At 35.3% G+C, this 24,117-nt stretch overlaps 1 protein-coding gene across 5 annotated transcripts in view; it reads left to right on the forward strand.

The window, feature by feature from the left end:
- LOC140621116 (protein FRA10AC1) overlaps positions 1-24,117 on the forward strand; it is a 38,096-nt gene that overhangs the window by 11,891 nt on the left and 2,088 nt on the right. For all 5 annotated transcript variants that reach the window (XM_072806013.1, XM_072806012.1, XM_072806014.1 and 2 more), the window contains 6 exons: positions 6,275-6,320; positions 8,769-8,882; positions 9,974-10,016; positions 12,557-12,672; positions 17,851-17,889; positions 23,449-23,524. In XM_072806013.1, the coding sequence (XP_072662114.1) occupies positions 6,275-6,320; positions 8,769-8,882; positions 9,974-10,016; positions 12,557-12,672; positions 17,851-17,889; positions 23,449-23,524 (434 nt within the window). The remainder of the gene's footprint in view (positions 1-6,274; positions 6,321-8,768; positions 8,883-9,973; positions 10,017-12,556; positions 12,673-17,850; positions 17,890-23,448; positions 23,525-24,117) is intronic.

The raw sequence follows: 24,117 nt of genomic DNA on the forward strand, positions 1-24,117 counted from the left end.
ACCTGTTACTTGGGGCATTTTTAGTGAATTCTAGCCTTTGTCCCACACACCTATTCCCTTCCTTATTACTTCTTCCCTTTCATCATTGAGAGTTTTGTTGGATTGTTGCATCAGTTAGGAATAGATTCAGCTGCGAGGTCTTGAAGCACTCCTAAATAACACTAACACTGGCTTAAATGAGCCAAAAGTTTATTTTTCTTCTACATAGAAGTCCAAGTAGATGGTCATGGAACTTTGTGTTTTCAGGAAGTTAGGATCTCTCTGTCTTACTGCTTGCATGTGTGATCTCTTTGTACTAGAAGGTAGATGAAGAGAAGAAGGCCTAGCACCAATCCTTAGTAACTCTAGTGTTTATTACAGCCTATCAGCAGGAAAATTTATGTCTGGAAAGAATATAAAAAACACATTGAGACAAAACCTCCATGCAACCTTTAACTAGTAGAACATACTGTATTTGTTTTGCATTTCCTATCCCCCTATAAGATTGTAAACTTCTTGACATTAGACTCTGTTTTAATAATCCTATCTTCAGCAGAGTGCCAAACTCAGTAAATAGTTGCTTAATAATTATTCAAATATTTGAATATTATTTGTTGAATGGATTAATGAAGAAAAAGTTGAGAAGCTATTGGTGTACACATTGGTATGTGCTTCATTGGACATCCCAACATAAATGTTAGATGGCAGGCAATCCTCACATACATGTATGGGTTTAAAACAGAATTAAACAGTTACTTTGAGTTTTTAATTTTTTTTCCTAGGCTAGGAGGATTTTATTTTTATTGGATTTTAATCAGAATATTTTTCAAATATTTTGAGCCCTCATTTGCATTTAAAATACAGAATTGTCAAATTCAAGTAATAAAAAAATAAAAATAAGCAAAGTTAATCAGGTGTTGAACACTTTATCAGAATTATCTCTCTCAAAAAAAAAAAAGAATTATCTCTCAATACAACAACCTATAAGATTGAGGTTTTTCTACATAAAAAGGAAATAGACTGAGAAATTGAGAAACTTTCCAAGGCCCCAGAACTAGTTAATGAATGGTAGAGCTTACATTGGGTCTGCATAATTCTAAAGCTGAATTTTTAACCATTTTAGTAAACTGAATAGAAAACTAAGTTATTTACTGAAATTATAGAAAATTAGCATATGAATATGAAAGACATTAAAAAGAAAAATTATTTTTAGCCAAAAAACAAAGTTATGTTTAGGAATCTGTACAGAAGTTTCACTGCTTTCCACTTTTGGGCTCCAAAGGCTCCAAAGGGTTCCCTTCCTCTTTCCTGTTCTTTACTTTGCCATTGCAGTGGAGAAAGAACCATGCAAGAATGAATAATTTTGGTTGTGTTCCAATAAAACTTTGTTTATAAAATAGGGAGCAGGCCATAGTTTGCTAACCCCTGGGATACTATGTACCAGGTATTATTCTGAGTACTTTGTGTGTATTATCCCATTTAAACCTCTTAACCTAAAGAAGTAGGTACTGTATTATCTCTACATTACATATAAGGAAACTGAGGCACAAGAACATTAAATACCTTGTCCAGTATTATAAAGCTGTTAAGTAGTGGAGCTAAGATGTAAAACTCAGAGAATCTAATTCTTTTGTACTGTAGTATATTGCCTCTTTACTGTATCAGGAAGTGTCATAAAACAAGATACATATTTTTTTAAATTTAGGTATCTTGTGGCCTAGCACTATACCTTTTAATAGGTAGTTCAAAAGTAAAGAAGATTATTCCATAACAGAGAAGTTGGTAATTGTTCAAATGTATTTTTAAATACCTAGAGTCTTCAAAGGAGGAAAAAGCTATCATGATGAGAATGAGGTTTGCTTCTTTTTTTTTAACTTTTTATTTTAAGGGTGCTCATAACAAGTGCACTCCTAATCCCCATCACCTATTTCACCCTTCCTCCCACCACCTCTTTGCTGGTAACCATCAGTTCTCTATAGTTGAGAGTCTGTTTTTTAGTTTGTCTTTATATCTCTCTTTTTTTTCCCTTTGCTTATCTGTTTTGTTTCTTAAATTCCACATGTGAGTGAAATCCTATGGTATTATTATGGAGTTATTTCATTTAGCATTATATTCTAGCTCCATCCATGTTGTTATAAATGGCAAGATATTTTTTATATGGCTGAATAATACTCGATTGCGTGTGTGTGTGTGTGTGTATTTATATTTATATTTATCCATTTATCAATTGATGGACACTTGGGTTGCTTTCATATCCTGACTATTGTAAATAATGTTGCTGTAAATATAGGGGTGCATGTATCCCTGTTTTTGTTTCTTTGGGTAAATACTCACTAGTTCCACTTTTAGATTGTAGTATAGGTCTATTTTTAACTTTTTGAGGAACCTCCATACTGTTTTTCAGAGCGGCCTTACCAGTTTGCATTCTCACCAATGGTGCAAGAGAGTTACTCTTTCTCCATTTCCTCACCAAAACCTATTGTTTCTTGTGTTGTTGATGTTAGCCATTCTAACAGGTGTGAGGATATATCTCCTTGTAGTTTTGATTTGCATTGCCTTCATGATAAATGATGATGAGCATCTTTTTGTGTGTGCCATTTATATGTCTTCTTTAGAGAAATGTCTGTTAGTGTCTTCTGCCCATTTTAAAAATTAGATTATTTGTTCTTTGGGTGTTGAGTTTTGTAAGTTCTTTATATATTTTAGAAACTAACCCTTTATCAGATAAGTCATTTGCAGATACCTTCTCTCATTCCATCGATTGCCTTTTAGTTTTGTTGGTTGTTTCCTTCATTGTGCAAAGGTAGTTTTTTTTTTTTTTTAAGATTTTATTTATTTATTCATAGAGACAGAGAGAGAGAGAGAGGCAGAGACATAGGCAGAGGGAGAAGCAGAAGCAGGCTCCATGTAGAGAGCCCGACGTGGGACTCGATCCCAGGTCTCCAGGATCACGCCCTGGATTGCAGGCGGCGCTAAACCGCTGCACCACCGGGGCTGCCTTTTTTTTTTTTTTTTTTTGTAAATATAGTTCTGATCATTTATTTTTGCTCTTGTTTCCCTTGCCTCAAGGAACCTATCTAGAAAAAAGTTGCTGTGGTTAATGTCAAATAAATTATTGCCTGTGTTCTTTTCTAGGATTTTCATGATTTCATGTCTTTAATCCATTTTGAATTTATTTCTGTGTATGGTGTAATAAAGTGGTCCAGTTTCATTCTTTTGCTTGTTGCTGTCCAGTTTTCCCAACACCATTTGTTGAAAACACTGTCTTTTTCCCGTTGGATATTCTTTCCTGTTTTTTGTTTTTTTTTTTTTTTTTTTCTTTCCTGTTTTTTTAAAGATTAATTAATTGATCATATACTTGTGGGTTCACTTCTTTTCTATTCTTCTGATTTTGTGCCAGAACTGTACTGTTCTGATTACTACAGCTTTGTAATGAAACGTGGAAGTCTGGAATTGTGATGCCTCCATCTTTTCTTTTCTTTTTCAAGATTGCTTTGGCTATTCAGGGTCCCTTGTGGTTCCATACAAATTTTAGGATTTTTTGTGCTACTTCTGTGAAAAATGCTGTTTGATATTTTGATAGGGATTGCATTAAATGTGTAGATTACTTTGGGTTGGGTAGGATAGACATTTTAATAATATTTGTTCTTCCAATCCATGAGCATGGAATGTCTTCCCATTTCTTTGTGTCATCTTCACTTTATTTCATCAGTGTTTTATAGTTTTCAGAGTATAGGTCTTTCACCTCTCTGGTTAGATTTGTTCTTAGGTATCATATATTTTTGGTGCAATTGTAAATGAGATTGTTTTCTTAATATCTCTTCTTGTTGCTTCATTACTGGTGTATAGAAATGAAACAGATTCTGTACATTGATTTTATATCCTGCGACTTGACTGAGTTTATTGATCAGTTAATAATTTTTTGGTGGAGTCTTTCAGATTTTCTATATACAGTATCATGTCATCTGCAAATAGTGAAAGTTTTACTTCTTCCTTACCTATTTGATGACTTTTATTTTTTTTGTTGTCTGCTGTAGCTATTTTGTGAGTTGCTTGACTGTTTTTGTACAGAAATATTCATTTTCACTGCTTTTGTGTTTCCTACCTTCATACTCTCATTTTTGGTTTTTCCTTTCCTCTCAAAGAGTCCCCTTTAATAGTTCTTGCAGGGTTGGTTTAGTGGTCATGAACTCCTTTAGTTTTTATTTGCCTGGGCAGCTCTTTATCTCTTCTTCTATTCTGAATGATAGTCATGCTGGATGGAGTAGTCTTAGCTACAGGTTTTTTCCCCCATTCAGCACTTTGAATATGCCATGCCACTCCTTTCTGACTTGGAAAGTTTCTGCTGAAAAATCTGATAGCCCTATGGAGTTTCTTTTGTATGTAACTGTCTTGTCTTGCTGCTTTTAATATTTTTTCTTTATCACTATATTTTGCCATTTTAATTACAATATGTCTTGGCGGAGATTTGCTTTTTTTGATGTTGTTGGTGGTTCTCTACACCTCCTGGATCTGGATAACTATTTCTTTCCCCAGATTAGGGAAGTTTTCAGCTATTATTTCTTCTAATAAATCCTCTGCCCCATTTTTTCTCTTTTTCCAGGACTCCTATAATACAAATATTACTACATTTGATGGTGTCACTGAGTTCCCTGAATCTACTATCTCTTTGCATAATTCTTTTTTCTCTCGTTTGTTCATCTTGATTACCTTCCACCACTCTGTCTTCTAGGCCGTTAATTTGTCTGCGCTTCTTCCTGCCGGTTGTTTATTCCATGAAGCATGTTTTTCATTTCATGTATTGAACCCTTTATCTCTGCTGTTATTCCTATCTCTGTGTTAATGTGTTAATGGTCTCACTGATGCCTTCCACTCTTTTCTAAAGTCCAGTGAGTATCTTTATGATCACTGCTTCAGTTTTCCATCAGGCATGTTACTTATATCTGTTTTGTTTAGATCTCTAGCCATGGCCTTGTCCTGTTCTTTAATTTAGGACAAATTTCTCGATCTTTTCATTTTGTTCAAATCTTTGTGCTTGTTTCTCTGTGTTAGGAAAGTCAGCTACATCTGTTCTTGGGAGTACTGGCTTTATGCAGAAGAGAACTTGTAGTGCCCTGCAGAGTAGTGTCCCCTGTTCTCCAGGGCTTGGTACTTCTGGGAGTGTCTCCAGTGTATACTGTATGCACTCTGCTGTTGTGTCCTGGCTGCTTTATCCTTCAGGCCAGTTGTCTGCAAATGTTTTCTTTGCCTGTCACAGGCAGTGTTCAGTCTCTGGCCTGAATATAGTGTGTTTTAACTAGGTGTGCTCGTGAAATGAGACCTGTCACTGCCACTTAGAACCAAGGCCTTGCAAAACTCCGAGATAGGGAGACATGGTCTGGAAGGGGTTTGAGTTAGTGGTCTGGGGAGGGGGGGATCATTGTGCTGAGACTGAGGCAAGTGTGCCTGGGAAGGGGGGCAGGCAGGGCCTGGTGTAAGCAAGTTAGGTAGTGAGTGTCAGCACTGCTCTGATTTCTGTAGATGGCTCTGTGTTTATGCTGAGGGGCAGGGGAGGGAAATGGTACTGGCCAGTTGCTTTATTCCCAGGGGTTTTTCTCTAAACACTGCCTTTCTGGGACATGCTCAGAACACTGCCTTTCTGGGACATGAGCAACTAACCTCTGCACTATGTGCCCCAGGCACTCTTCAATCACTCTTTCCACACTATATGCCCATGGGGTGTTTCCCCTGCCTTCTGTCCAAGAGCAGCCTCCATGTCCTCCAAGGTCTCCCAGAGCCAAGCATGCTAATCTTTAAAACTCTAAACTTTAAGCAGTACTGGTTGCATGAACTTACCAAATTTGGCCTTTTTTGCCTTCCAAGCCAATTACTATGTGGATTCATTTGCCTTGCATGCTCCCCTGTGTGTTAGTACCATCTCTCATCCTTCTCCTTGACCATAGGTCCCTCCCTACCAGCCACTATCTGTTTCTTTCCAAAGTCACATCTCCACACTTTCTATTTACTTTGATGTGGCCTCTTCTCTGCCTTTACTTGTGGAATTTGTTCTGCCAGTCTACAGATGGATTTCTAGGGTATTTAGGATAACTTGATAAGTTACCTAGCTGTGTTCATGGGACAAAGCAAGCCTAGGGTCCTCCTACTCTGCTGCCATCTTCCCCTCCTGCAGAATTAAGTTTGCTTTTTAGGTTGGTAAATGTCGTTATGTCAATTGTTGGCTCTATGTTTAGGTATATATACAATTTAAATAGTGTTTAAATTTATGCTAGTGTAAATATAACTTTTTTCTTATTAGTTTGGATTTAGGTGGCGAGTAGAAAAAGAAGTAATTTCAGGAAAAGGTAATTTCTTTTTTGAAAATTTACTTTTTAATAGGATAAGGTTATTTTGTTGTATTATTGAATTAAAGTCATTGGATAAGATTATTCCTTATGTATTTAATAAATGGTTATCTATAAAAGTAAAATTAGAGACAGTGTATTCATGATATATTACTAGCAAAGTCAAAATATAATGCTTTAGTGATTTTTACCTTTACATTTTTGGTTTTAGAACATTCAATGGAGTAGAAGTAGAAAATGTCAAAAGAGTTAAAAGAAACTGATAAAGGATGAATACTTGAGTTTTTCTTTTTATAAACTTTTGGAATAATGAGTTGGTATTATTGTATGCCAGTCTAACCACTTTTTTTTTTAAAGATTTTATTTATTTATTCATGAGAGACAGAGAGAGAAAGAGAGAGACGGGAGACATAGGCAGAGGGAGAAACAGGCTCCCTGGAGGGAGCCTGATGCAGGACTCAATCCCAGGACCCCGGGATCACGACCTGAACCAAAGGCAGATGTTCAACCACTGAGCCACCCAGGCACCCCTAGTCTAATCATGTTTTGAAAGTAGAGATTAAATATCACTTTGAACCTAATAGAATTTTTGGACAAGTTAGTTCTTATTTGGAATGTCATTGAGATTGAGCCCAAATATTTAGTCTTATGGCAAAAGATCAGACATTTGATAGGCAATCAATAAATGCTTTTTCTACTCATTGTTGTAATCTATTCATAGATCTCCGAAAAATTAGTATCTTTATGCTGTCTCTATATTAAATTAACTCCTTATTGATAATTGCATTTTAAAGTGTTAATGCTTCTGTAAACTACATAAGAGCATTTAGGAAATAATTTTAAACTAATAGTTTAAAAACCTTTAAACTGAAAATAAACGTTGCATTTTAAAATGATTAAACATTGATGTCATCATTGTGGGTCATTTACATCTTACATGAATTGGATGTGTATGTGAGGTATAAAATTGGATATGCAGTAAAACAAAATTAAGAAATAGGAATTTTTTTCTTTAGAAGAATGATTGGCCTTGTGAAGATACTCTAAGGAGAAGGAAAATGAATAAATTTAAAGCTATTTTTAACTTTTTAAAACTCTTAGTATTACATTTAGTTTGTGTTTTTACTTAAACAATGAAAAATTTTGAAATGTCTCACAGTTTTAAAATTTTGTACTTTTATTAGATGGCATTTTCAGGTGATGGTAAGTAATGCTGCCTTAAAGAAATGATGGGCATTCTTTAAGTTAGTATAACTGAAAAAAGAATTAGTTGGTGAAAGAAAGCTTTTGCTTTGATTTAGAAGTATAACGTTTTTGGTTTTAGCAATAGAGACATTATTAAACATACACAGATTTCATGAAGTGTTCATTTGGAATGAGTAAAAATGCCAAGTTATAGCATAGAAAAGTTATAGAATAGTTACAGGCTCTTTGGACTGATAATTTTCAGAATTAATTTTTAATTTCTTTTTTACGAAAAGTTTAGATTTGTTTCTGTTGGTGCAGATTATTGAGATAAAAGTTCCTTTTTGCTTGTACAAATAGGAGGTTCATCTTCTGCTGTGAAAGTAAATAGTTGTTGAGTAGTTTATTTTTTTCTCATGGGTCATCAGTGTTAATCCTTCTTTGCAAAACGTTTTAGTACACAGTGGACATGATAAGGTGGTGTTGATTTTAGTGTCAGGTAAACTCTAAAATTTAGAACATTGGGTTTGTTTACTTATTCTTACTTCATCTCAGAGTCCACCCATTTTAAAATGTCCTTTAAATGTCATTTTATGCTGGTATTTAAAATAGGTGCCATAAAGTTAATAATTAAAATAAGAATTTTAGTCAATTTAAAAATTATTATTAACTATTAAAAAGGATTCACCCAGGTGTAAATACACGTACTATGGAAAATACATTTATTCTTTTAGAATATCATTCAGTATACTCTTTTTGTACTTCCATTTTCCAAAGTATAAGATTTCCTAACAGGGAGTCACTGAAACCCTTATCTAAACAGTGTTATCTATTGAGCAAGAATTCTGTGACAGATTTTTTTTTAAAAAACATTTTCTTCAGGGCAGTCCCAGTGGCACAGCAGTTTAACACCGCCTGTAGCCCGGGGTGTGATCCTGGAGACCCAGGATCGAGTCCCACATCGGGTTCCCTGCATGGAGCCTGCTTCTCCCTCTGCCTGTGTCTCTGCCTCTCTCTCTGTCTCTATGAATAAATAAATTAAAATATTTAAAAAAAAAAGACATTTTCTTCAGCTTTTTGATTTAATACCTGTATACACATCCGTTGAGCATACTGTAGTTATTATTATGCTCAGTTAGTTTTTGGTGCTTATTACCTAGAACTAAGAATTTATGTATGTTAAGAGTAAATTTCAGGAGTAATTCTAGATTGTACAGATAAATATTGTCACCAACTATCATAGTTGATATTTCTTTATTGCAGGCCAATTTTTCTGTGGAAATAAGTGCTGTGATAAAAAAGAAGATTTGAAGAGTTGGGAAGTTAATTTTGGTTATATTGAGCATGGTGAAAAGAGAAATGCACTTGTTAAATTAAGTAAGTTGACTTTAGGTGGGATATAATTGACTTCTTCAAAATTTATCTAATAATTCAGATATAAAAATATATAGGCTAATTTAAAATTTAATTTAAAAATTTTAATATATCTTTCTGGAAGTGCACTTTTTTCTGAGTTTCTCAAAGTGGCAGAAACTTTTGAGCCGAAGTTTTTATACTCTCAGCCTTATGGTGACCTTTAGGTGAAATAGTTCTAATGCCAAATGAAGACCTCTTCCCATTAATATGAGAATGTCACGAATGCAGAATGAGATCCGGAGTATCAGAAAAAGCAATGTAAAATCTCTCATTATTTGGTAGCCATATTGTTGTGGTGTGGACAATAAATATACTCTCTTTGTGTCAATAAAAAGTTTTAGGATGGCATAATTGTTCTTGATATCAGTCTTAAAAGCTTAAGGTTATATACCCCAGAATACAGCAGTCTCTCTTAATATGTTTTAGAACTTTTTGTTCCTTCTTTGTTTTTTAAACTAAGCTAGTCTTATGGGTCAGCTTCTTTTGTCCATCATGTTAGCAACCTTCTCTGACTCCTAAATAAATATGCTTCAGAGTTTTCTGTATACCAGCAAAGTCAAGAATTTCCTCAGGTGCTACTCAATGCACACCAATGCAGAAGTTCCTCCTGGAAGTACTCATGAGGGAAAGGCAACTGGAGTGAACTAAGATTAAGGCAAAAGAAGATGCCACAATTGTGGAACTTTTTGAAAAGCTCTTTTCTATTTGAAAACTCTTAGAGCACTTTACAGGAAGTGACCATACCCGCACTATTTTCATTAGATATCTTTGATGTGAGACATTAGTGCTATATATGAACAGAGTTTGCTTTTGGAGTAAATTGACAGCACTTTTTTCTAAAGTAATGTTAGAATATTTTCAATTCTTCACACATTTCTGTTGCCCTTTTTATTATGCATATGCATTTTTTAAGGTGGAACGAATCAGATTGTTTTTTCAAATAGCCTGAAAAAGGGATATAAGGAAAAATGGGAATGTATGATAATAAAGAGTAGCAGTACAGTTAATTCAAAATCAACTTTTCAGTGGTGTCACTTTTTTTTTTTTTTTAGGATTATGCAAAGAATGTTCCTTTAAATTAAATTTTCATCACAGGTAATACTATCTTAAAATACTGTTGTTAATGGTTAGTAATCATGGGCATAGTCACTTACCTGCACTGAATGTCTAAATGTGGACATGAGTGGTTGATGGTTTAATTAATTGATTATATAGAATATTCAGCATTATTGTGTGATACACTGTACATATATATACTGGGAAGCTGGAAGTTTGCCATGCCTTTAGCCAAGCAGTTTTAAAGATGAAGGCCTGTGCAGGGTAGTTGATAGATGCTAGAATTTTTAGTTTGGAGTCAATGTTCAGAAGCCATAGTATTCTTGGAAACTATTGTAAAGTAGATCTTTATAAAATGATTCTTATGTTTCATTTAAACAGTATTTTATTTGGAGTTTGTCATTCTTCCAAAGGATTGTATACCTTTATTCTCATTTTAAATGTTAAAATCAGCCTCCTGTCGAGTGAGATAGAATGTGTCTGTCATGTTGAGTGTGGGAGGAATTAGTGTTCTTCAATGTGCAGTACATGTAAATAAGATCATGGACTTTGAAATCAGACCCTGTGTATTCCTCTAAGCTTCTCCACTTACTAGTTGTTTTCTTTGGGCAAGGTACTTAATCTCTGTAAGACTCAATTTTATCACCTCTAAAAATGAATGTGCTAGGGTTATCATGGGGATTGATGAAAGTGCATATAAAGTGCTTGACATAGAGCCTGGTATATGGTAAGTTAAGCATAATGGGGTCCCTGGCATTGAAGATGTTCAGAGAAAATCTGTGACCTATCATTATTGTGATGGTCAGGTTTCAGGGCCTGAATAACAGTTGAAAGTTTAATAATGAGATTCTGCAACTTTATAAAATGTGTATGTCAGTATATTAAATTAAAAATCAGCTATGTTATAAATGTTAGCAATCTAGAATTCTAGTTATTAAAAATAAATATTAAGTAATGAATAATTTTTAAATTCTTGAAAGCAGGATTTTTTAGATTACTCGAATAGCCTAATCTTTATTTCCCCTCTCCCATCAGTGATACTGAAAGATATCAGAGAGGCTTTTGACTTTGACTTTCAAGCTTCATTTCAAAATTGACATAATTCTTATGAGAGAACGTGTTACTGCCTTAAATAGTATTATAGCATTTGGTATAAGTTCCTTAATTTGGGAGGTCTGATGAGTATGTTTCTTGAAACTGAACCTCTTTGATGTCTCTTCATTCTCCTTCCTGGTTTTAGTTTCAGCATTATCACCTTTTCCTGTCTAGTATTTCCTTTCTTAACCAGTTAAAATCAATTGCTTGCCAACTATGGTACTGACAGCCTTGTAAACCTGGCCTAGAAGAGATAAAGCTATAGCAGTAAAAGGACAAGTGGTGTAAAGTAGACATTTGAGTTAACAGTAAGCCCCTCCATCCTCATTCCTTTATGCTTTACTGTGTTCTTTTATTTATTTTTTTATTTTTATTTATTTTTTTACAAACCCTTGTGTCCAGGGCTGACTTTCAATAGATCGCAGCGAGGGAGCTGCCCTGCTACAAACAAAACCCCGACCCAGAAGCAGGTCGTCTACGAATGGTTTAGCACCAGGTTCCCCACGAACGTGTGTTGCGTGAGGGGCGAGGGCACGGCCCCCTTTCTGCCGCGTCCAGTTTCCCGGGAGGAGGGGCTCTCCACACCCGACCTCCGTCCCCACGTGTGTTGGGGCCTGCAGGGGACCGGCTATCCGAGGCCAACCAACCGAGGCCAACTGAGGCTCCCCGGCGCTGCCTTATCGTTCAGCCCTGGGCGGGATTCTGACTTAGAGGCATTCAGTCATAATCCCACAGATGGTAGCTTCGCCCCATTGGCTCCTCAGCCAAGCACATACACCAAATGTCTGATACTGTGTTCTTTTATTCATAACAGAAGAATTTTCTACTTAGTGGTAGTTTATTTTTTTTTTTAAGATTTTATTTATATATTAGAGACACAGAGAGAGAGACAGAGATAGAGAGACAGGCAGAGGGAGAAGCAGGCTCCATGCAGGCAACCCGATGTGGGACTCGATCCGGGTTCTCCAGGATCACGCCCTGGGCTGAAGGCAGCGCTAAACCGCTAAGCCACCAGGGCTGCCCTTAGTGGTATTTTAGAGCTGTTACAGCATTGTTTCTTCTTTCATTCATTCATTCATTCATTCATTCATTCATTCATTCATTTATTTATTTATTTAAAAATATAGGTAGCTATGAATTAGATGGAGGGAAATGACATTTGATTTTGTAATTTAAAAAAAAATGGCTAAGTGATAGAAAATGAGGAAATGAGTAAAACTATGATTTATATTTACTAAGGTTTGTATACAGAACTTATAAAAAATAATTTGTCTTAGAGTTTTAGACTTTATTATCTTACAGAATTGTCTTTAATGTACCAACCTAACCTAAAGTATTTACAGATTCATCTGAGGGTTCCTTATGTAAATTACGTTGTAAAAATAAGTTACTTTAATTGATTTGACTTTTTGCTCGTTGGTTCTTATATTTCATAAAGGTCAGTTGAAAAAGTTAACTTTAATTTTATATTGTTCAATATAAAGGAGAAAAGAAGTCAAGTCAAAAAAAAGAAAGGACAAAACCAAAAAAGATGAAGAGTCATCACATAAAAAATCCAGATTATCTTCTGCAGAAGAGACCTCTAAGAAAAAGGATAAAGGTAAAAGGAAATCAAAATATAATATCTACTCACATTTTTTAACATGAAATGTAATCTGCTGTATGTGTCAAATGAAGAATTTAATTGGTGAATGCATTTAGATTTCTGTTCTGAACAAGTTGAAAGGAGGGTGCCTGGGTGGCTCAGTCAGTTAAGTGTCCAGCTCTTCATTTTGGCTCAGGTCATGATCTCAGGGTTGTGAGATGGAGCCCTGGCCCTAAGTCAGGTGCTCCTTCTCCCTCTCCCTTTGCCGCCCCCTCCCAGCTCCCGCCCCCACCCCATAGCTTGCTCTGTCTCTCAAATAAAAAATAAATCTTACAGTGGTTGAAAGGAAACTGGTTGGGGGATTTATAAGATTTTTTTTTTTTTTTTTAAGACAAGGAGTGAGAAGCAGAGGGAGAGAGACAATCTTAAGCAGGCTCCATACCAGCACGGAGCTGGAGCCCAGCATGGAGCTTGACATGGGGCTCAGTCTCAGAATTCTGAGATCATTACCTGAGCCAAAATCAAGAGTTGAACTCTTAACTGACTGAGCCACCCAGGTGCCCCCTGGTTGGGGAATTTAGATAAGAATTTATAGCAACTTTTAAAGAGTGTCAAGAACAAGGTTGGTTTTAATACAAATTCAAGAAATGGTATTACCATTTTGGGCAGATGGTAATAATCTTGCAAACAACATTCTCCTTCCTGATATTGTCTCTAATAGACTTGTTACCTTGAGAAAATACCTGAACTTCTTTAGTTTTACATTCCTTATATAAGTCGGGTGATGTGAATATCTGGCTTCTGTACTATTTGAGCTTATTTGTGGAGAACCAAGTAAGAATGTGAAAGGCATTTTGAACACTGTAAAACATTACATCATCTATAAGTCCGTGTAAAATTGTAGTACTGGGATTTCATTACCATGGTCTATGAGCTTCTGAAATCATGGAGCCTGATATATATGTGTGTCCTCAGAACCTAGCATGGTGCTGTGCACATATGCTTAGTAAATAATTGTTAAATTCAAATCCATCAGTCATTCACTCACTTCTTCCTCAGTACTGCTTAAGCTCTCTAAGCCTTAATTTCTTCATATATGAAATGGTCATGACAATAGATCCTAACTCATAGGAATGTTCAGAAGTTGAAATGAGATAATGCATATAAGCAGTTTGCACAGTGCTTGGTGCATAGTTAGCTGTTATGAAGGTTACTGCCAGTTTCTTTTTCAGGCCATAATACAGTCAAATTTGCTATAACTTAGAGTGAACTGAACTTAAATTATGAAGCTAATGGTAGACTATATTAGATTAAGCCTAATGTTAACACAATACTTGGACAGGAGAGGGCTCCCTTGCTCCAGCTATGAAGATTATTAGATAGGTTTCATTCTTACATGTACTTTTCTAGTGAATCTTAACATATTCAAGCATATAATATCACCAAGTGGAAAACTTGGTGATACTGATAGATGGTGAGGAGAAAATACTGTTTTTGACAATTGGGAAATGGTACTTGAAGCAGAATGCCTTTTTGTGTCTATCTTAATCATTTCCCAACTCCAAAATAACTTGATTAATTAATGTGAAAATTCCATTTGAGTTTAAAACATTTTTGTTTTAAAAATGTTTAATGTATCGTACTTGAGAGTTTTGTTGTATTCATTATTGTATTATATAATATTATATTTATATCATAGTATGATACCATGTTAATCACTACATATTCCAAATTAAAGAATAATTCCTACATTGTAAAATCTTCTTTAGTACCTTCATAGCAGACAATTAGGTAGCTGGATACTCAGGATCAGTTATAGGATTGGACCCCTCAGATTATACATACATATGCATGTGATCTTCCTTATAGTCGTTTTCCCTGTAGTGTTCCATATTTTAGTAGATGACACCTCTGTCAACCTAAAAACTAATCAGATATCTGGAAATTATCCTTGACATCTTTTCTCTTATTATTTGTTTAATTTGTCACTAAATCCTGTCAGTTTTACCCTCAGAGTATGTATTTCTCAAGTTCTCTCCACCCTAATTCAAACCACCATGTTATCTCATCTAGACTGCTGCTATATTGTCCTTACTAGTTTTGCCACTGTGTTGTCATCCCACCTGCCCTTCCCTTAATGCCTTCTCAATAAAGCAGTGATTTCCTGTTGTTCTTAGGATAGTACCAAAATCTGCACAAAGCCCAGGTGCTCTGTATGATCCATCATACAACACTTGTTTCTCACCACACTCCACCTCACTTTCACACTCCATGCTCATAGCCTTTCAGTTTCTAGAAAACGCCAAACTTCTTTCCATTTAGGGAATATGTAGATACTGCTTCCTCTCTTTCTAACCCCTCCCCCACTGCCAGGTCCCACCCTAACTCATCCTCCAGGTCTGAGTTTAAATGTTACTGATCCTTTCTTGATTCCATCCCTGACCATGAATTTAAATTAGTACTTCCAATTAGTATCCTCAGCACCCCACTAGCACATGTTAGGTGTAAATAATAAAGAATGAGAGAATGAAAGACTTTGAAGATTATTTCAGAATGTCAGGAATAGAGAATCAAAGCAGAGTGGAATTGAGATAACTGTTTCTCATTTATTCTTTATTTAGAGCACCTTTGATAGCAGAGTACAGGATAAAGTTTTTTTCAACTTCTATGGTGTAAAGCAGAAAATGACAACACTTTAGCAAACTAAGGAAAACCAATGGGAACTCTGCAATATCATTGTATCTGGGATCATCTGGAACTAGCTTGATTTTGATGTGATACTTTATAGCCAGACCACCTTAATTTTTTTTTTTAAGATTTTATTTATTTATTCATGAGAAACACAGAGGGGGTGGGTGCAGAGACACAGGCAGAGGGAGAAGCAGGCTCCATGCAGGGAGCCTGACATGGGACTCGATCCCAGGTCTCCAGGATCATGCCCTGGGCCGAAGGCGGCACTAAACCGCTGAGCTACCCAGGCTGCCCGACCACCTTAATTTGGCCCAAACTTGAATAGTAATTAATAAATTCTTAATAGCTGCATTTGAACTGTTGAGGAAAGTTCTCAAAACAGTCTGCTTTCTTGATTTTCATCCTATCTTTCTGGCTTCTCCTCTGCCTCTTGATTATAGGTCCTCCTCAGTGTTGGAATTGCCCAAGGCTTTTATTGAACTTTTCTTCTTTCTCTCTGTTCTCCCTGTGTGATCCCACTTATTCCTGTAGTGTCAGGTTACTACCATATAAAGTGTTAAGTAAATGGGTGGGTGGATGGATAATTGGATAGCTAGTTAGCTAAATGACTGAATAGAGAGAAAATGTAAGATCAATAACTTGACTTTGAGGACCAGTCTGCTTTGGCAGGTCTAAGCAGAACAAGGTACTTAGATAGAATTTTTTTGGCAGAAAGTAGAAGATCTTATCGCTCCTACCACTACCACTGCATCCCCAAACTCACTTCCTTGGGAAGTCCTTTCCTGACATCCTTCACCCCACTCTTCTAAGCAAGGTTAAGTCACTGTTACACATGCCAGTAGCACCCTGCACTTCTCCTTTAGAAATACATTTCACCCTCGGAATAATTTTTCTGTTAAGGAAGGAACTGTGAGACTTAAGTCTTTGTCTCCAGTTTCTAAGCACTGTGCTTTCTCCACATAATAGGCATTCAATAAATGTTAGGTGAGTGAGTCAATCAGTGAAACAGTAGTTTCTCAAATTGAAAGGAACATCAGAATTCAGCCTTGGGTTCATGATCAAAAAGATACTCTGTGGTTTTGCTTTTCAAAGTATGGTCTTTTGGCATTGTCATCACTTGGAAACTTGTTAGAAGTGCACAATCTCAGACCCTTCCCCAATCTCCTGAATTACTATTCCGGGTTCTGGGATGATTCATACGCACCATAAAGTTGAGATGTACGGCTCTATATCAAGTACTTGTTCTGCTTTTGCTTCCAGGGAAGAGGAACTTACTACCATCCAAAATATCCTTTTACATTTCAGTTAGTTGTAATCCTAGCAAGTTTCTCTTTAACTAATTTAGCCCAAATCTGCAGTTTCTGCCCTTTGATTCCAGTTATATCCTTAGGCCTCCAAAGTAAGCCTAATCTTTTTTTTTACCTATAGACATTTGGAATGGGTATTATATTTCTCATATGACAGAGAAGAATTTGTCACCAGCTTAGCTATGTTTTTATTTGCTTTCTGATAAGTAGGAAATCGGAGTGAAGAAACAATAACCCCAAAACAAAACAAAACCAAAAAAGAAGCAATAACCTAAAGTAGTTGCTGTAGTCCAGGCCTTGGCTTCCTGTGGAGTCTTTACCCTATACTTCTGACACCCTCTTCATTGGGCCTGAAAGGGGCCATTTATGCGTCAGCTTCAGTTTATGAGATCTCCTGTCCAAGGAGGTTGTAGGGGTCATTACTCTCCATCTGTTATCTGTCTTTTTTTTTTTTTTTTATCAGCCTTCAGAATTATTTCCCTTGTAGTCTTATTACAGGAGACTCTAGAGTGATTTTTTAAAATTATTCTAGTAGATTTTTAGTACTTTTTTCTTTCTACTTCTCTCACTGGGTAACTATTGTAGAACTGAAACTATTTTATGAATAATATTTGTATGAATTTTAGTTACTAAGAATTCTCATCTGTATATGAAAAAGTATTGTGAAAAATTAGTATTCGTAAATTGCTTTCAGACGTTGAACATTGCTATAGATAAAATACTTATATTGCAGTTAATCTATGAAGTTTTTTTTAGCACCTGAGTTTCTTTTTTTTTACAGGTGTTCATTACTTTTTAAGCTTTGTGCTATATATTCTAGGCATAAAATATCTCTGCCTAAAAGAGGTATTTTATTTTATTTTTTAAAGGTTTGGTTTATTTATTCATGAGAGACACAGAGAGAGAGAAGCAGAGACACAGGCAGAGGGAGAAGCAGGCTCCATGCAGGGAGCCTGATGTGGGACTCGATCCTGGGACTCTGGGATCACATCCTGAGCCAAAGGCAGATGCTCAACCACTGAGCCACCCAGGCATCCCTAAAAGAGGTATTTTAATTAGAGAGAGATTTTTGAGGAACATGAAAGATTAGAAGATTATGTAAACTAGTCTTAGGAAGAATTCTGGTTACAGCTGTAACTGTTAGTTACACCACTGCAAAATGATTTTTAACAAAACAATGCTGTTTTCCTTTCAGGGCATTCATCCTCAAAGAAATCAGAAAGTTGTGTAAACAGTAAGTATCTAGTATTTATTTAATAAAAATATATAGATTCAAGTTATTCACAGTTTGGGTTTCTCATCAATTGTGACTTGCTCTGATATATTATTTTTTAATTTTTGTACTAAGTCATAGAAAAAAATAACAAAAGTGTATGATTTCTTCCCCAATTTTGAACTTATTAAACTTTATTATTTTAAAATAGAAGAACATAAAATTTCTTTTTCAGTAAATACAATGGATATACACTTTAATTTCACTTTATAGAATATAAAGAAAGAAAAGTAGAAGAATGAGGTTGGAATGGAGAAAGAATTGGAGAAGAGGATTAAGATTTAAGAAATGTTACTTATATTGTATGCTGAGTTATCTCTGTTATTTGGTGATTTTGACTGATCAAATGAAATATGTGGTTTGTGCATGGAAAGTAAAAGTTGGCAACTAGTTACAACTGGATAGTTTGTTTTTTTTTTAAGTTTTATTTATTTATTAATGAGAGACACAGAGAGGCAGAGACACAGGCAGAGGGAGAAGCAGGCTCCATGCAGGAAGCCCGATGCGGGACTCGATCCCGGGTCTCCAGGACCACGCCCTGGGCGGAAGGCGGTGCTAAACCGCTGAGCCACCTGGGCTGCCCACAATTGGATCGTTTTTTAAGAAGTACTTGTTGTTTTCACCAGAGTATGTCAAACCAGATTGGATTTTATTGAGTATTTGCCACAGATTTTATTATTTTTCCCTGTAACATTCTAAAAAACATTAAAATGATTTATAAATATATATATACAGTAAAATAGAATTTTAAAAAGTAAAATCAGAATAATGGAAAAATAAGATAGAATAGCAAAGTAAAGCTTGAGGTAAAATTAACAGACAAATGTTTACCAAAAAGTCCTGCATAATTACATAGGTAGATCACACATATGTCACTATTATTCTAAACAACCAAAACAAAGAAGGAAACCACCAATAGAATGATTTATTGTACGCATATGATCACCTTTTTCCAGAAAGCAGACTCTCTTGTGGATTCATAAAAGAGGGCACCCACCTGTGATACAACAAGCAGTAGCCTTGCATCTCAGTAGTAATACAGTATCAGATTTCTTAAAGACCTTGCAGTAGGGTTAGGGCTAATAATAAAGTGCAGTTCAATAACATATCTAATTTATTTTATAGTATCTAGACTTATTTTTTGAGACTTCTAGGCTTGGAAATTTCTAAACTTAAGATTTTTTTTTCTGATTTAAAGTTATATTTACTGTGGCAAACTCAGAAAAAAAATTAGCAATTACTCCAAATCCCACCATTCAGAGAGAAATATTATTAGCATTTTAATGTAATTCTTAAGGAGAATTTTTTTTAAGATTTTATTTATTTATTCATGAGAGAGACACAGAGAGAAAGAGAGGCAGAGACACAGGCAGAGGCAGAAGCAGGCTCCATGCAGGGAGCCCGAAATGGGACTTGATCCCAGGACTCCAGGATCACGCCCCAGCCTGAAGGCGGCGCTAAACCGCTGAGCCACCCAGGGATCCCCACTTAAGGAGAATTTTTAAGTGGTCGGTAATCAGAAATTTTGCACTGTGAAAAATAGAAAAAGAGAAGTTTTAAGATATTTATCGTTTAAAGATTGAATGGAGAGGGAGGTGTCAGTGGAGGCATTCCTCTAGTTTAGGAATACAACATATTCCTTATAAATTATTTTGCTCATACCAATTTTGTTTTCAGCATATTTGAATTGTTCTAAAGCACTGATAGTTTGTTTCTTCCCATGTGAATCCTAATTGATCTGTAGCTCTTTTCCTAAATTAGGTAAAAATGTGAGTTTCTAGAACATAACTAGGCATGAGACTGATAGATAGACTCATGCTATTTGGGCCAAAGTAGTATATCTATATATATATAATCTTCCATTTCCAATTGGATAATGCTCTCTTTTACCATTATTTAACATATGGATTATAGAAACCAAATCCATGAAGAAAAACCCTATTTCTGTGGGGAAAAGTAATTTTAACTTGCCTTTGTTGATTATCTACTCCATCAGCCACAATGGCAAGTGGTTTAGTTGTGTTACACCATTTAATCTTAATAATGGGCATTTGGTATCCCATTTTGCAGATAGGAGAACCAAGACCCAGAGACTTAAATAAATTGCCTAAAATCTAGTAGTTGGTTAATAGCAAAATTGGGATGAAACACAGATTTATAATTCCACAAAGTCTGTGCCCCTTTACCTATATCATCAATAACTGTTCATCAGTGAATCAAATGTAAATTTATTCTTTTTACTCTAATTTTGGCAGATACATTCTACAAATCTGCATTTAATAATTTGATCTGTGTCTCAGTTCTATCTGTAAAATGGATATAGAGACTTAACTTTGTTTTATTATTATCAGAGCCAAATAAAACAATATATATGTAAAGCATGTGTCCAGCAGAAAGTAAGTTCTTGATAACCTGCAGCTATTATTGTTGGAGAAAAGAAAAAAAACAGACATTAAACAGATTCTGTGTTTTGTTCTCTAAAATTGGTCATATCAAAAGTTAAGTCTTGTAAAAGTTGGACCTGTTACCATAATTTGTTACCATAATTGTAGACTTGCCACTTCTTCAGGAAACCCAAGTTATTTAGGTAATATCTAGAATATAATATCTAGAAAAACCAAGATGACAGGTCTGTTTTCATTATTCAGACAATTCAAATTGTATGCAGTTTGCATCACATTGCTAAAAGGAACATTGAAAACTTAAAGCGGGTCAAGAATGAATATCCAAGGCATTGACAGAACTTGAATTTGTGTCATAGGAAGAAAGTTGAAGGAAATATAGATTAGTTTGGAGAAAAGTGAAGGAATGGGAGGGAAAGGGTAAGGAGGTAGACATGGAAACTGTAGATGTTTGTAAATTGCTTTTGGGTAGGAGACTTATTTTTGATGACTATTTGGCAGAACTAGAATCTATGGATAAAAATTGCCCAGAGACAGATTTTTGCCTTAATTTAAGGAAAAACTTGTCAGAACTATCTGAGGAAAGGAATGGAGGAATGGGCTGCTTCAGGAAGTAGGTGTTTAAGCATAGATTGAACAGCCACTCTCTTGCAGTAAGAGACTCAATCATTATATGAGGGCTAGATTAAAGACCTGCAGAATCCCACACAGCAAGTCAGTGATTTACATTCTGATCCCCACTTGCTAAGAACTGCTGCACAGCTTTGACACTAATACAAGAGCACCCTTTGTATTGCCTGTTCTTCTCATTGGGATTTCCTTAGCAGTGCCTTTCCTACCTCCGGCTGGCCTTACCAGCTACCCTAGGAATGGTTTCTAATTGCTGCCACTCTCCAGGAACTAGGATGGTATAGGTTCACAGAGTTGAACTTAAAGGCCATGTAGTCCAGTCTTTCAGATTTGATTCTCTAATAATATTTGGCTACTTTTAAAGCATGTAATCTTTCAAGGAGAGTTATTTTAGAATATTCTAAACTGATTTGATCTTTTAGTAAAACTGGGTTATCTGGTATCAGAAAACTAGTGCAGGGAAGCTGGCATGTGGGAAATACTCTTGAAAGGGAACAAGAGGACAGGTGGTTGTAAGGCCTTTTAAAATTAGCTGCCCACTTTCAAAGATCTTGCAGAAGTTTTGTTCTCTGACATCATTAACAGGGTAACACTGTAATGTTAACCATTAGGCCTAATTAGTTTTTTTGTGCTTTATCTCATGTTAGTGAGTTTTTATAAAAATAAGAGTAGAACACTTATTCTCTCTTCTCAACACATTCAGTTTGAGACACTGGCAGTTTCAGTGCTGATTGTCATTGCATGGGAATCTGATTCCCAAGGCTTTATAATCTTACCATCTTTTTACTGTCTTTCTCTGTATATCATTAAAAATATAACCGCTGGGGCGCCTGATGGCTCAGTTAGTTAAGTATCTGACTCTTGATTTCAGCTCAGGTCATCATGTCAGGGTTGTGAGATTGAGCCCCCCCACTTTAGGCTCCACACTAGGCATGCAGCCTGCTTAAGATTCTCTCTCTTCTTCTCCCTCTACTCCTCCCCCACTCCCTCCTTAAAAAAAAAAAAAAAGTACAACCTCTTGCCTTTTCTTTTTTCCCCTGTCATTTTTGTTAAAATTTATGCTAGACAGAATAGATGCAGTTAGGACCAAAGTTCAGACATGCATATTGATTCAAGGATCAAAGTCCAACAGGTAAAAGGCTAAAACCACTGTGGCAAATCAATGCTGTTTTATTTTTATGTGTGTTTAAGTAAAGGACATGCTGTATTGACAGGCCAAATTTGTGTCCGTTCTTTTTGAGACTAACTTATTGGAGAGGAGCTATTTGTAATGTAATTACTTTATGGCATATACTTTTATTGCCTGGTAATACATTTTTCAGAGTTTGATAATTTTTAGTTCAATAATACAGGGTGATTTTCTGAAACATGTCTATTTTGTTATATTTAAGAAATAGAAATATCTTTATTATTTTGATTGATTTTTAAGGGTAATACATGATTACTGTTTAAAATACAAAAAATTTTGGAAATACTTAAGATAAAGTGAAAGTATCCCAGGCCCACAGGTAGTATAATTACTGTTAAGTTTGGTTGGTCCTTATAGACTTACAGTTTATATACACATATGTAATCATAAATTAGATTATACCATGAATGCTTTCTGTAATTTTTTTTTTTTTTTGCTTTCTGTAACTTTTAAAAAAATTGATACAGCACAGACATTTTTCCATGGTAATACATATAGATATGCTAATTAAGGTTTTTTTAAACAGTTGTATAATATTAATTTAACCATCCTTAATCCCTAATTGGTGGGATATAGGTTGTTTTTCTTTTGTTGTTATATAATTAATGTCTTTGTACATGTATCTCAGGTGCTTATTTATTCTAAGTAAATAATTAAATCCTTAACAGCAGCATTGCTGGTCAAAGGATATGTACATTTTAAACTGATCATATTGTTAAATTTTCCTAAAGAAAAGTTTACATAATTTTTACTCCTAACAATGTGAGTATGCCTAGTTCTTTACTGAAACCAACTTCTTCTAATTAATTTAATCAGCATCAATTTTTAAAAGCATCTGACAATATTTTTTATAATTTAACTAGCTAGTCCTACATACTAGTTTTTTTTTTGAGTTCTTGATCCTAATGTAAATATACTCTACCTATACTCCAAATCTTAACCTGCATGTCTTTTGTATGCCAACAGAAAGAAGAAACTAAAAGACAATTGTATTGCAAGAGATAGTTCCTTTTTAAAAGTTAATACTGGAATTGCTACTTTAACTCAGTGTAACTTAGGGAATTTTCCCATGAGACTTTCTTTGTTTTTTTTTGCTGAGACTCTTGGGTATAGCTCAGCTTATTTATTTATTTTTAAAAAAGAATTTATTGGTCTGAAAGAGTGAATTACGTCCTCAGAGCCATAAATGTTAAAAATAAACTGCTGTTAAATCTGAGGTTAATTTAGTTGCATTGGTGGGTAGTTCAAAATGTGTTTTAAATATAATACATTTTTAAAAATCTCTTTTTAAATGAACAGGAAATTCTGATGAAGAAGGTACTTCAGATTCTGAACTTTGGAAGGGCCCCCTACCAGAGACAGATGAAAAATCACAGTGAGTCCTGATACTAATAGATAATGTATACCCTTTGCATCAGTAAAGAAGCTACAACCACAGCCATTCTTGATAACAGTTAATGAAAAAGCTTGTCATGAATGTCTTTTTAATGCCAAGGACTGCCTAGCATGGTAAGATCAGAGTTTATTCCCGGAAGTCATTGTTTGTGGCCATAAATAGCTAACTCATCCAGCTTCCTCTCAGTGAGTAAACCTTTCTTCAGCTCACCTTGACAAATGACCCTCTGGTCTTTGCTTGGAATCCTTCAGAGAAGGGCTGTTTCCTACTTCAGAGCAGCCTATTCATGATATTCTGATCATCATAAACTTGTACAGGGAGCCCCTTGAAGCTACGTATGGGTAAAAGTTTACTTGGCAACAGCTACCTTAGCCCCCCAAAGACAGATAACTCAGTGTGCACATTGTTATCTGCTTTGGGTTGGAAGAGCTGTCTGGATGTGGGCTGAAATTTTATCAACTCTTGTCATATGCAGGGATGTTTAGCCCTTGAGCTTTATCTGTTAAAAGACAATAAAATAATAACTACTGCATAGAGTTTATTACGAAGATTTAATGAAATAAAGAAGGTAA

The sequence above is a fragment of the Canis lupus genome, chromosome 29, assembly GCF_048164855.1.
Source record: "Canis lupus baileyi chromosome 29, mCanLup2.hap1, whole genome shotgun sequence".
In the NCBI taxonomy this organism is placed as follows: domain Eukaryota; kingdom Metazoa; phylum Chordata; class Mammalia; order Carnivora; family Canidae; genus Canis; species Canis lupus.